The sequence below is a fragment of the Somniosus microcephalus genome, chromosome 12 (assembly GCF_052327205.1).
Source record: "Somniosus microcephalus isolate GS21.2 chromosome 12, FLI_Smic_1.0, whole genome shotgun sequence".
In the NCBI taxonomy this organism is placed as follows: domain Eukaryota; kingdom Metazoa; phylum Chordata; class Chondrichthyes; order Squaliformes; family Somniosidae; genus Somniosus; species Somniosus microcephalus.
The window spans coordinates 202,798,245-202,810,946 of record NC_140998.1 but is presented as its reverse complement, the minus strand read 5'-3'; the positions used below and the strand labels follow the sequence as shown (position 1 = coordinate 202,810,946).

Sequence of the window (12,702 nt, the reverse complement as noted above, 5' to 3'; positions counted from 1 at the left end):
TACGTCATTCCTGCCATCGCAGGTATCAGTCTGGTGAATCTTCGCTGAACTCCTTCCACAGCGCCTTTCATGCCCACCAGACATCCCAAAGCACTTTATAGCCAATGACGTTTTTTTAGGTGTACTCACTGTTGTAATGTAGAAAACGTGGCAGCCAATTTGCGCTCAGCAAGCTCCCACAGACAGCAATGTAATAATGACCAGATGATCTATTTTCGCGATGCTGTTTGAGGGATAAATATTAGCTAGAAAATCAGGGATAACTCCCCTGCTCTTCTTCAGAATCAGCCATAGGATCTTTTACGCAGACAGGCCCTCTCAACCGAAAGATCACACCTCCGACAGTGCAGTGTTCCCTCAGTGCCACATTGCAGTGTCAGCCTCGATTTTTGTGCTCAAGTCCCAGAAGTTTGATTCCGAATGCACAACATGGTGTCATAGTGTGATAGATTTATACAGCACAGAAAGAGGCCCTTCGGTCCATCGTGTCCACGCCGGCCATCAAGCCCTGTCTTTTCTAATCCCAATTTCCAGCACTTGGTCCGCAGCCTTGTATGCTATGGCGTTTCAAGTGCTCATCTAAATGCTTCTTGAATGTTGTGAGGGTTCCAGCCTCTACCACCCTTTCAGGCAGTGAGTTCCAGATTCCAACCACCCTCTGGGTGAAAAAGTTTTTCCTCAAAACCCCTCTAAACCTCCTGTCCCTTAACTTGAAATGATGCCCCCTGGTTATTGACCCCTCTATTAAGGAAAAAAGTTCCTTTCTATCTATCCTATCTATGCCTCTCATAATTTTGTACACCTCAATCAGGTCCCTCCTCAGGCTTCTCTGCTCCAAGGAGACCAACCCCAGCCTGTCCAGTCTAACCTCATAGCTGAAGCGCTCCAGCCCAGGTAACATCCTGGTGAATCTCCTCTGCACCCTCTCCAATGCAATCACATCCTTCCTATAGTGTGGCGACCAGAACTGCACACAGTATTCCAGCTGTGGCCTAACTAGCGTTTTGTACAGCTCCATGATAACCTCCCTGCTCTTATATTCTATGCCTCGGCTAATGAAGGCAAGTATCCCAGATGCCTTTTTAACCACCTTAACAACCTTCTGACTCGAAGGTTGTTAAGGTGGTTAAAAAGGCATCTGGGATACTTATGTTTCTAAAGCTGCCTCCTTTTACTGCAATTTAAAACAAAACGACGCTGAGGATTGTGCCAAAGTTGAAATGCATTATATTTTCCTGATATTTAGTAATAATGACTTCATTTTAAATCTGCATTGTCAGAATTCCCTTAGGATGGTTACTGCCCCGGGTAGATTCTAGATAATAAATACAGGCGTCACAAGTTTCAGCTTTGTCATTTAAAACCAGTCTGCTCATTCTACCCAGTATTTTGCTAAAGATTTTATGCCCCGCCCGATAATTAGTTCCACTGATGACACGAGGTACCGCTCATCTTGCAAAACAAATTTCTACCCCTATCAAAGGTCATTAGGTCTTGTGCGAAGATGCACAATTGGGTGTAATGCATCTGTCGCATGTTATACACCCCGCCCGAAATTCAGTTCTAATGAAGACCCCCCACCCCCAGCCAGATTTTAACTCTAGGTGGATTCCCCACTCAGGCCTGAGTTAAAATTACCATCAGGTCTCAATGATGTCAGGCTGCACCATGCATAAGCAAAGAAGGACCCCGTTGGCTCTGAGCACGTGTCCATGCTGTCTGTTCAGGAGAGCAGGTTAAAATTGCAGATGTTGGGATCAGGGTGGCTTTCAGCCAGTTAAGAGCCAGGCCGATTTTAACTGCCCACCTGCCAGGTTTCTGCTGATGGGGTAGGGTTACAATCGCCCCCAGTGGAACTGATTATTGGACGGGGCGTATAACAGCTGTCAGATTCGTTACTGCACATTTTACGTCCCCGCCCAATTCGATTTTCAACCGCATTACATTTTTTTGGTCATTTTCAATAGCTTGAGAAGAGTAATACAAGGTTACTGAATTCCTTATTTGCCTGTATGATTGATGGAAACATTACAGAGAACATGGGCTTTCTATACATCAAGCTATTCCGAAATAGCATCAACTCGATAATCCTTTAGTGCCAAAAATAAGCACTTTTGTTTTCACTTATTTTTCTTCCCTCAAATTCCTGGGCACACTGCAACTCAGTGTGCATGAGAGCGACCTTTATAGGCCTTGCTCTGAATTCCCTGAAAAGAAGCACTGACACACACTTCCGTTGCTTTGAACTCAGATAAATGAATAGAGCCAGCAGAATTTCCTGAGGCCCACGCAACCTGCAGCCCGCACCACTTCATGCAGCGGGAAACTTATTGGAATATAACAGGTGCACTGTCTACATTTTTGTTCATCAGTTATGTCAGTGCGCCTGATCTTTGATGAGACACCCGTCCCGAACCCCACCGCCAACTGGGTGGCTCCACCAATAGCTTGGGGCTTCTGAAAATTATGTCAAAGTGCAGAGATAGGATAGCATAAGATTACAGTAGGTATTCTTAGCTTTGCTGTAGATGGGGCAAAACATGATTTCAGCGAGCGCAAAACAGGCGGTAGCGGATGGGATGGATGTTATACACACAGCTGATCTTACTTTCCATTGAAGGCAATAGCGAGCAAAATCTGACAGGTGTAAAACCAGCGTTCAACCTGATCCTGTCAGTTTTCTGCAAGGCAGGTTAGGTTAATATTACCCCCAATGTATGACACATTGTGCATGATTTAACCTTTGGGCAACAGATAGTAAACTGGCGTGGCTGATTGACCACCCGATATAGAACGCACCTGATTTTCCTTTCTATTGGACGTATCCACAAATCACTAGAAGCTAACGTATAGCGACTGAAGTGGGGAAAGAGTTAAAATGACATCGCTGGCAGTTTCACTGAACGGTGTAAGAAAGACATGTGCTAACATGACAGGCCACATCCATAAAGATGCGGTCAAGATAGCTGACCTTTGAAGTCTAAAAACAGTTAAGTGGAGACAGGTTGTCCAGCATTTCAACTGCCCTTAGCAGCTTTATTATCTGGATCACATTCCAAGTTATCTTTTAATCAGCATTCAGCAGTTTTAATGAATGACTGTGGAGGTAGCTTACACATGTTTACCTTAGGATATATAACCAATCCGTGAAGGTACATGCGGGCCAAGATCCAATCAGCTTGCAGGAATGAATTGTGCATGAGGCTGCCATGCTTATTTGAATGTATGAAAATGTAGGGCTTGCTGTAACAATTTGGAAAAGTCTGGCTAAAGACAGAGCAGACTGTCTCCCCACCGGTGTAATAAAGTCAACTTGACTATCGATCTGAAAACCTTGTGTGGAGTGTTGGTTCAAAATCCACCACAACACTACAAAATATCTAATGGAATTCTTGGTCTTTATCTCAAGAGTGATGGAAATCAAAAGTGAGGAAGCGATGCTTCAGTTGTACAGCACGTTGAGCAGAAGCCATCTGGAGTACTGCATTATGTTTTGGGTTGTGCACCTCAGGGTGGATATATTGGTCTGGCGGTGGGTGCAGTGCACCTTCACCAGCATTGATACCAGGGCTTAAAGGATTAAATTATGAGGATGGGTTGCATAAACTTGGCTTGTATTCGCTTGACTATAGAAGGTTGAGAGATGCTCCATTCGAGGATTTAAAATGATTAAGAGAACCTTCAGGATAGAGACAACAACAGCAACAAGTTGTATTTATATAGCGCCATTAACATAGTAAAACGTCCCAAGGCACTGCACAGGAGTATTGTAAGGCAAAACATTTGACACCGAGCCACATAAGGATAAATTAGGGCAGGTGACCAACAACTTGGTCAAAGAGGTAGGTTTAAAGAAGGAAAGAAAGGTAGCGAGGCGGAGAGATTTAGCCCGGAATTACAGAGCCTAGGCAACAGAAGGCAGGGCCACCAATGGTTGAGTGATTATAATCAGGGATGCTCAAGAGGGCAGAATTAGAGGAGTGCAGATATCTCGGGGGTTTGTGGGGCTGAAGGAGGTTACAGAGATAGGAAGGGGCGAGGCCATGGAGGGATTTGAAAACAAAGATGAGAATTTTGAAATGGAGGCACTGCTAAACCAGGAGCTAATGTAGGTTAGCGAGCACAGGGGAGATGGGCGAACGGGACTTGGTGCGAGTTAGGACACGGGCAGCCGAGTTTTGGATGACTTCAAGTTTATGTAGGGTGGAATGTGGGAGGCCAGCCAGGAGTACTTTGGAATAGTCAAGTGTAGGGGTAACAAAGGCATGGATGAGTGTTTCAGCAGCGGATAGAGAGTAACTATTTCCACTGGCTGGGGGAATCTAGGACGACAAGCACAATCTTAAAATTAGAAACAAAAACAGATCTTAAAGTTAGATCTAGGCCTCTCAGGACTGTAATCAGGAAAAAGGCAGCAGGACAGGTAGATAAGGTGGTTAAAAAGGCTTAAGGGATACTTGCCTTCATTAGATGAGGCATAGAATATAAGAGCAGGGAGGTTATGATGGAGCTGTACAAAACGCTAGTTAGGCCACAGCTGGAATACTGTGTGCAGTTCTGGTCACCACACTATAGGAAGGATGTGATTGCACTGGAGAGGGTGCAGAGGAGATTCACCAGGATGTTACCTGGGCTGGAGCGCTTCAGCTATGAAGAGAGACTGGACAGGCTGGGGTTGTTTTCCTTAGAGCAGAGAAGGATGAGGAGGGACCTGATTGAGGTGTACAAAATTATGAGGGGCATAGGTAGGGTAGATAGAAAGGAACTTTTCCCCTTAGTAGGGGGGCAATGACCAGGGGGCATATTTTCAAGGTAAGGGGCAGGAGGTTTAGAGGGGATTTGAGGAAAAACGTTTTCACCCAGAGGGCGGTTGGAATCTGGAACTCACTGCCTAAAAGAGTGGTAGAGGCAGGAACCCTCACAACATTCAAGAAGCATTTAGATGAGCACTTGAAACGCCTTAGCATAGAAGGCAACGGACCAAATGCTGGACATTGGGATTAGAATAGACAGGGTTTGATGGCCAACGCGGACACGATGGGCCGAAGGGCCTCTTTCTGTGCTGTATAACTCTATGACTATGACTTTTTCACACACAAGTTAGAGAACATCTATAATTCGATGCACCCAAATGACTGGATGCTGCGTGACTTAAAATTTTCACTAGTCTTGTGGGTTCTATGATAGGCCTACTTTTACAACACCTGCTTACTACCTGGCGCACAAACTTAAAATCATTCCCATGGGCGTAACTTTCAAATTCCACAGAGTGCACAACAGGCAGTAGCAGTTTGACCGAGTGTATAAGATCTGCTACCATACCATTGGTGCTCCTGCTCAAGTGGAACTTTACCCCCATCCTATGTTTAAAGCGTTTTTATTTATTTATTCATGGGATCTGGGCAAGGCCAGCATTTATTGGCCATCCCTAATTGCCCATGAGAAGGTGGTGGTGAGCCACCTTGTTGAACTGCTGCTGTCTGTGTGGTGAAGGTGCTCCCATGGCGCAGTTAGGAAGGTAGTTCCCGGATTTTGACCCAGCGACGATGAATGATCAGCGATATACTTCCAAGTCAGGATGGTGTATGACTTGGAGGGGAACTTGCACCTGCTGCCCTTGTGCAGCGAAGATTCACCAGGCTGATACGTGGGATGGCAGGAATGACGTATGAGGAGAGATTGGGTCGATTGGGCTTGTACTCGCTGGAGTTTAGAAGAATCAGAGGGGATCTCATTGAAACTTATAAAATTCTAACAGGACTGGACAGGCTAGATGCAGGAAGGACGTTCCCGATGGTCGGGGAGTCCAGAACCAGGGGTCACAGTCTAAGGATAAGGGGTAAGCCATTTAGGACAGAGATGAGGAGGAATTTCTTCATCCAGAAAGTGGTGAACCTGTGGAATTCTCTACCAAGGAAGGCAGTAGAGGCCAATTCATTAAATATATTCAAGAAGGAGTTAGATATATTTCTTAAGGCTAAAGGGAGCAAGGGATATGGAGAGAAGACAGGGCCAAGGTACTGAGTTTGGATGATCAGCCATGAGCTCATTGAATGGCGGAGCAGGCTCGAGGGGCCGAATGGCCTACTCCTGCTCCTATCTTCTTTATTTCTATGTTTCTATGCCCTTCTAGGTGGTAGAGTTTGCGGGTTTGGGAGATGCTGGCGAAGAGGCGGTGATGCAGAAGAAAATTTACCAATATTTTATTGCAAAATAAGCAAATTTTTCACCTATTCTATGTGAAGCCCATCCTTGTAGAAGTACATTACACATTTTCGATTTGAACTGCGGCTTAAGGGCAACACGTTTACAATGAGAGGAGCTGTTTTCTCACCTATGACATTCATTGCTTTTGTTACATTGGTGTATTTTCTGGTCATATTGTTAAAGGCCTGACACGTGTAATTGCCGGCATCGTTTACACCAATGCTGGGAATGGTCATCTCTTCTCCTTTGAGCTGCAGTGGTTCACCATTGAGAAACCACTCGAATTCGGAAGGTGGAACAGATTGCACCGAACAGGCGAAAGTGACATTTGATCCCAAAGTAATGTCCCGATTGTCTGGATCAATGGACATTTGAGGTGCTTCGGGTCCATCTGTAACGGGTTAAGTATATATAGATATTGGAAAGAATGCAACAGACACGAAATGATAGTAAAACAAACGATATAATAATGAAACACACTCAGTCTTGTAAGCAAGAACATGATTACTGGAGCCATGTGAATGAAACTGTAAGTTTGAAATATGAGGCACTTTCACTAGTTCTCTTTTTACAAAGTTATAAATAAGTCAGGCAGATTGGCTAGAGTTACTGATGTGTTTCACTTTCGTTGTTAATATTCACAACTTTTCCCATATTTCCAATCTTGGGAATTTCCTGGATGGGCAACGCCTTGCATTTTTGTCTGCACAACACCAGCTGCCAGGCTGAGATAAGATCCCGTCCCTTTCCAGAAACTGTGAGCGCTGTAAGTTCAAAGCTGAGAACAGAATTCGTGGGGTCATGACATGGACCCGAACTACACCACACTCCCCGGACAGATCATCGTGTCTCAGATATGCTGATAAGACTTGTGTGAGAACGGTACATGGGAGATTTCTTTGAAATCATTGTTGGCCCTCGAGGACAATTTTGCTTTTCTTAGCTGGCGAGTTTCACGCATTACATCAATACATATAAATAACCTCCCCACTCCCCCACCACACACATACATATCTATACAAATAGATAGATAGACAGACAGACAGACATAGATAGGTAGATATTTGGACAGACAGACAGATAGATAGATAGATATTTGGACAGATAGATAGATAGATATTTGGATAGATAGATAGATAGATATTTGGACAGATAGATAGATAGATAGATAGATAGACAGACAGATAGATAGATATTTGGACAGATAGATAGGTGACAGACAGACAGATAGATAGATAGATAGTTAGATAGACAGATAGATAGATATTTGGACAGAGAGATAGATAGACAGACAGACAGACAGATAGATAGATGCTCATACTTACAGTAAACCGTCAGAGACAATGCATCACTTGTTTTGTTACTAATTGGGTTGTGCCCCTCGCATTGATAATTTCCCGAATCGGATCTGTTAACTGCTGTTATTGTTAATATATGATTGTCCGATGACAAATTCATCCTGTCATTGTATTGGAGGTATTGACCGTCTTTTATCCAAAGAATAGAAGGTGAATCGCCAGAGAGGTTACAGTTAAAGATCACGGTTCCATTGTACTCTAAGATTTGAGAAACGCTAGCGACAATTTCAGGCGTGGAAACAGGTTCTGCAAAATATAATCCATATGTCTGTAGACCACAATGTTAAATTCATAATTGTCAAATAGAATATCATGATTATCATATACAAATCAGATTTTAATAATTCTGCATGACGGAAACATAAACCTTACTGGCCCTTCCGTGCTATTTGTATATCTGTGATAAAACTCTGCATGAGGTAAAAAAAATATATTCACATTGTTTAGGCATCTGCAACAATACATAGTGAAGACGTGCATACCAATGCTAAACATCCGTTCTTAACAGCCACTAAGAGGTTCGCCCATACAACCTGGGCAACCTAGACAACATAAGAACTGTAGTTGAAAATATAATTACATCATGTGGGAAAAATAGGTTATTGTTGCAAGTTTATTGCTACAAGCCCTTATATTATGAAAACACACAGCTCTTAACTGGTGTAATTAAATGAAAATAACAAATTGCCTCATTGTTCAAACTTTGTCTGCAAACAATTGATTGTGCTGCTGTGTACTTACCATAATTCGCTGGGGAATCAGTAGTAAGTGAGTTCCTGCATCCGCTCGTCCAGCCAATACAATGAAATAGTGAACTGCCAGCTCCTGACCAGGCACGTGCTCAGCGCAGCATGTCGCCATTTGTCATCAATATATGGTGATATTGCAGCTTTACAGAAGCGTCCTACACTTTAGCTTTCAACGATGGTTTGGTGATGGCACGCCCGTCTTTTAGGCGGAAGGTCACTGTCGTGGGTTTAAGCCCCGCCCCAGCATGTGCACAAAATCTAGGCTGACATTTCAGGGCAGTACTGAGGGGGTGCTGGACTGTCTTTCGGATGAAATGTTAAACCCACCCTGTCTTCTCTCTCAGATGGACGTATGGATATAGAAACAGCCTTAGGCCGTTCAGCCCCTCGAGCTTGTTCAATAGATTATGGCTGATCCGCCTCTCAACTCAATTTGCCCGCTTGTTCTCCATATCCCCTGATACCCTTATCTAACAAAAATCTATAAAACTAAATCTTAAAAATTTCAATTAATCCAACATCCATTTCCAAGAGTTCCTCTGGTTTTCTGGCCAATATATATCCCTCAGCCAACACCAATTAAAATAGCCTAACTTGTCAATGATCTCATTGCTGTTCATGGGACTTTAAGTGTGCAAAATGGCTGCCTTGTTTTCCGATATTACAATAGTGACTACATTTAATAATTGGCTGTAAAGCACATTGGGACGTCCTAATGTCGTGAAAGGTGCTATATAAACGAAAGTTTGTTTTAATCTTTCCTTGAATCAATGATGACAAGGACTTTAATTACATCTACCAATATAAAACCTAAACCTGCAGCAACTTCCTGCTTCCTATTCCAGTAGAAATTCCGATGCTCATGTTTATTATCGAACTGCCAATGTAAATGAGTTACTGTGTAATTTTCCCCCTCCCACCAGCCACAATGTTACAGCGCCACTACTGGTGGGAGAATTTAATTACAGAATGACAAATTTAGGTGGAATTCATTACAAATGCGGAAATAGGAGTTTCTCATGGAACTATAAAGTTAAGAACATAATACCTGAATTTAAAAATACATTTTCCTGCCCTGTTCCAATTAACGCCGTCCCATGGTTAATACATGGTCATGGCTCCCCATCTGCAACACCAGAAGGAGATTGACTGATTTGACTAATACATATACATGTGTGTGTGTGTTTGTGTGAGGAAGACAATTTTACGGGTTTGACATACGCGCTAGCCTATCACTGTGCTTGAGAGTTTCCAAAAATATACATACATCGACATAGATGGAGTGTCTCCTTGTTTGAAACGGAGTGCAAAACCTCTCCTTATGGGGATACATTCCACTTCGCCTAAGTCTGGGCTCAACTGTGGGGAAGAGGACCGCGGGAGTTTAAACAGGTAAAGTCCCCTGGTTTACCAGCACATACCACAGATTAGCACCTGCTTCATGTCAAGTTAAGATATTGGCTTGTAGGATTATGTGGAGCCACATGGTAAGAAACAATGACGAAGAAAGAAGGCTACACTACTATGCCCAAGTAATGAGATAAACTACGTGGAGAATCACCTGCAGTGACTTGGAGTGGCGTCAGTATGCTTTGCTCGTATCCACATTGAGTTTGATAATACAATGTCACTTTTGGTGCATTTATCCAGCAAATGTAGTGTTGCTGTGAACTGGCTATAAGAACATAAGAGCATAACAATTAGAAGCAGGAGTTGGTCATAGGGCCCCTCGAGCCTGCTCCACCATTCAATAAGATCATGGCTGGTCATCGACCTCAACTCCACTTTCCCGCCCTCCCCCCATATCCCTTGATTCCCCTTGAGTCCAGAAATCTATCGCTCTCAGTCTTGAATATAATCAACGACTCAGCATTTACAGCCCTTTGGGGTAGAGAATTCCAATGATTCACAACCCTCTGAGTGAAGAAATTCCTCCTCATTTCAGTCATAAATGGCTGACCCCTCATCCTGAGACTATGCCCCCTAGTTCTAGACTCTCCAGCCAGGGGAAACGACCCCTCAGCATCGACCCTGTCAATGCCCCTCAGAATGTTGTATGTTTCAATAAGATCACCTCTCATTCTTCTAAACTCCAGAGAGGATAGGCACAATCTACTCAATCATACTGCTAAAGCTACTGTTTCACTCTATGGTAGACTTGCTCACTGACCTTAAAGGCAAGATGAGTAAGACATTCCAGAGGTGCTGATCCCATGCCATTAGGATTTGCAACCACTCTTTAATTTAGTCGATGTTTTAAAGCATGCGTGAGCGCCTGCCTGTGATCGCGGTCCATGCCTGCACTCCCAGAGTGCTTTGTTAGGCATAGGAATTGCCGTTCAAGTCCAGGAAAGAAATAAAACCTGTATTTATATAGCGCCTTTCAGAACACCGGAAGTCTCAAAGCGCTTTACAGCCAATGAGTGTATTCACTGTTGTAACGTGGGAAACGCGGCAATTTGCACACAGCAAGCTCCCACAAATAGTAATATGATAATGACCAGATAATCTGTTTTAGTGATGTTGATTGAGGGATAAATATTGGCCCCAGGACACCGGGGATCACTCCCCTGCTCTTCTTCGGAGTTATGGCCATGGGATCTTTATGTCCACCTGCGAGAGCAGATGGTGCCTCGGTTTAACGTCTCATCCAAAATATGGCACCTCCGACAGTGCAGCGCTCCACTGGAGCATCAGCCTACATTTATGTGCTCAAGTCCCTGGAGTGAGACTTGAGCCCACAACCTTCTGACTCAGAGGTGAGAGTGTTACCCACTGAGCCACAGCTGACTGGAGCATACAGGCCATACTGCTTGCCTCGAATCGATAAATGCACCATTTGGTACAATACAACAGTGACTCCACTCCGGAAGTACTTCATTGGCTGGAAAGTGCTTTGAGACGTCCGGTGAACGTGAAAGGCGCTATATAAATGCATGTCTTTCTTTAATCCTTCATCTCTAGGCACGTCATCTGCAAGACAGCTGAACCTCAAAAGAACACACTTACGTCCTCGCCAAGGGAAATGTACGCTAATAGATCATCAAACGAGTGTAAGTTTGACCCCTCCTTACACAGACAGCCGATTTATAGAATTCTTCGCCAGCAATACCGTCAGAAGCTGAACTCACCATGAACTGGTGGTTACAGTGCAAGAAAAGCTCTCTGGTCAGCCCAAGCAGCATATCAGGCCCTACTATAGGGGCTTTCCTACCGGGACAGGGTCTTGGTCATGAACTAGCTCTTGGTTGTTATGCTCTGTTTGGCCACGATGATTCCTTCCTTGCAATTGGTCAGAAGAGTTCAGAGACCTTGCATGGCCCGAAAAACGCACTGTGCCTCTACAGTTTTCTCAGTTGACCCGGTGAAAATGCTGAACAATCTTTTAGCTACAATAGGTAATAACTTTCCATCCTTAGACCCTGCAGATATGACTTTACATAAGGACTTCCTCATTTACTGGTCAAGTGCATTTTCCTAGGAATATGACTGGCAGGTCGTTAAATAGACTGGTAAGGTCATACTCTGCCTAAGCTGCCTGTCTATTACCTGGATCTGCTCCAACAGAAGCACTCCTCTAACCGCTATAATCGACCAGTCCATCCTTTATAACCATGCCTCATTTCAGAAGAATATGGCCGAGAGACGGAGAGAGAGAGAGAGACTTGCCGCATCTGAGGGGATCGCCACGTTCTGGGAAGGTTTAGATGACAGCAGATCGGGCAGCATGATGCCGAAAAGCATTAGCTGCCAAATCGTCCCTGTGCTCTACCGTCCTGCTGAAATAATCATATTGTCACTAAAATGGACCCTTAACCCATCAGGATTAATAAAGGCGCATTGCGGGCCAGGGCGGTTCCCGTTCGTTTTTAAATTCATTCTTGGGACGTGGGCTTCGCTTTTGTATTGATTGTTCTTTGAGTAGCGTAAAACAGAGGATAGCAAATCGGTAATCCATTTTAAGTCCGGTCAATTTTCATTTTCAATGAATTCAATATCGTTTTGCACCATCATTAACTACGAAGTTTATTTCCAGATTTTTAAAAAAAAACACTGAATTCAAATTCTCAAACTGTCATGTTTGGATTTGAACTCGGGGTTAATTTTCCAGACAGCTGGATAACCAGTCCAGTGGCTTAACCAAGACACTACCGGCTTCGTAATTGAAACAAAAATGACAGATATTACTAATGTTTTGAATTTTTTGATGAAGTTACAGCGAGGGTTGATGAAATGAATGCAATGGATGTTGTCTACATTGATTTTGGGAAGGCGTTTGGCAAAGTTCCACATAGAAGGCTGGTTAACAAAATTAAGGCTCATGGAATAGTTGGGTCAGTGGAAGCTTGGATAAGGAATTGGCTTAAGGACAGATAATAGCGAGTTGT

At 43.7% G+C, this 12,702-nt stretch overlaps 1 protein-coding gene across 3 annotated transcripts in view; it reads right to left on the bottom strand.

Moving 5' to 3' along the window:
- The window catches only part of LOC147109909 (cell adhesion molecule CEACAM5-like), a 66,383-nt gene that overhangs the window by 35,365 nt on the left and 18,316 nt on the right, over positions 1 to 12,702 (bottom strand). For 2 of the 3 annotated variants that reach the window (XM_086003928.1, XM_086003929.1), the window contains exons 3-4: positions 7,533 to 7,811; positions 6,335 to 6,598 (exon numbers count right to left, since the gene is read on the bottom strand). In XM_086003928.1, coding sequence (XP_085860054.1) covers positions 6,335 to 6,598; positions 7,533 to 7,811 — 543 coding nt within the window. Of the gene's footprint in view, positions 1 to 6,334; positions 6,599 to 7,532; positions 7,834 to 12,702 lie in introns of all 3 variants that reach the window. The other variant, XM_086003930.1, reaches the window with a different exon arrangement.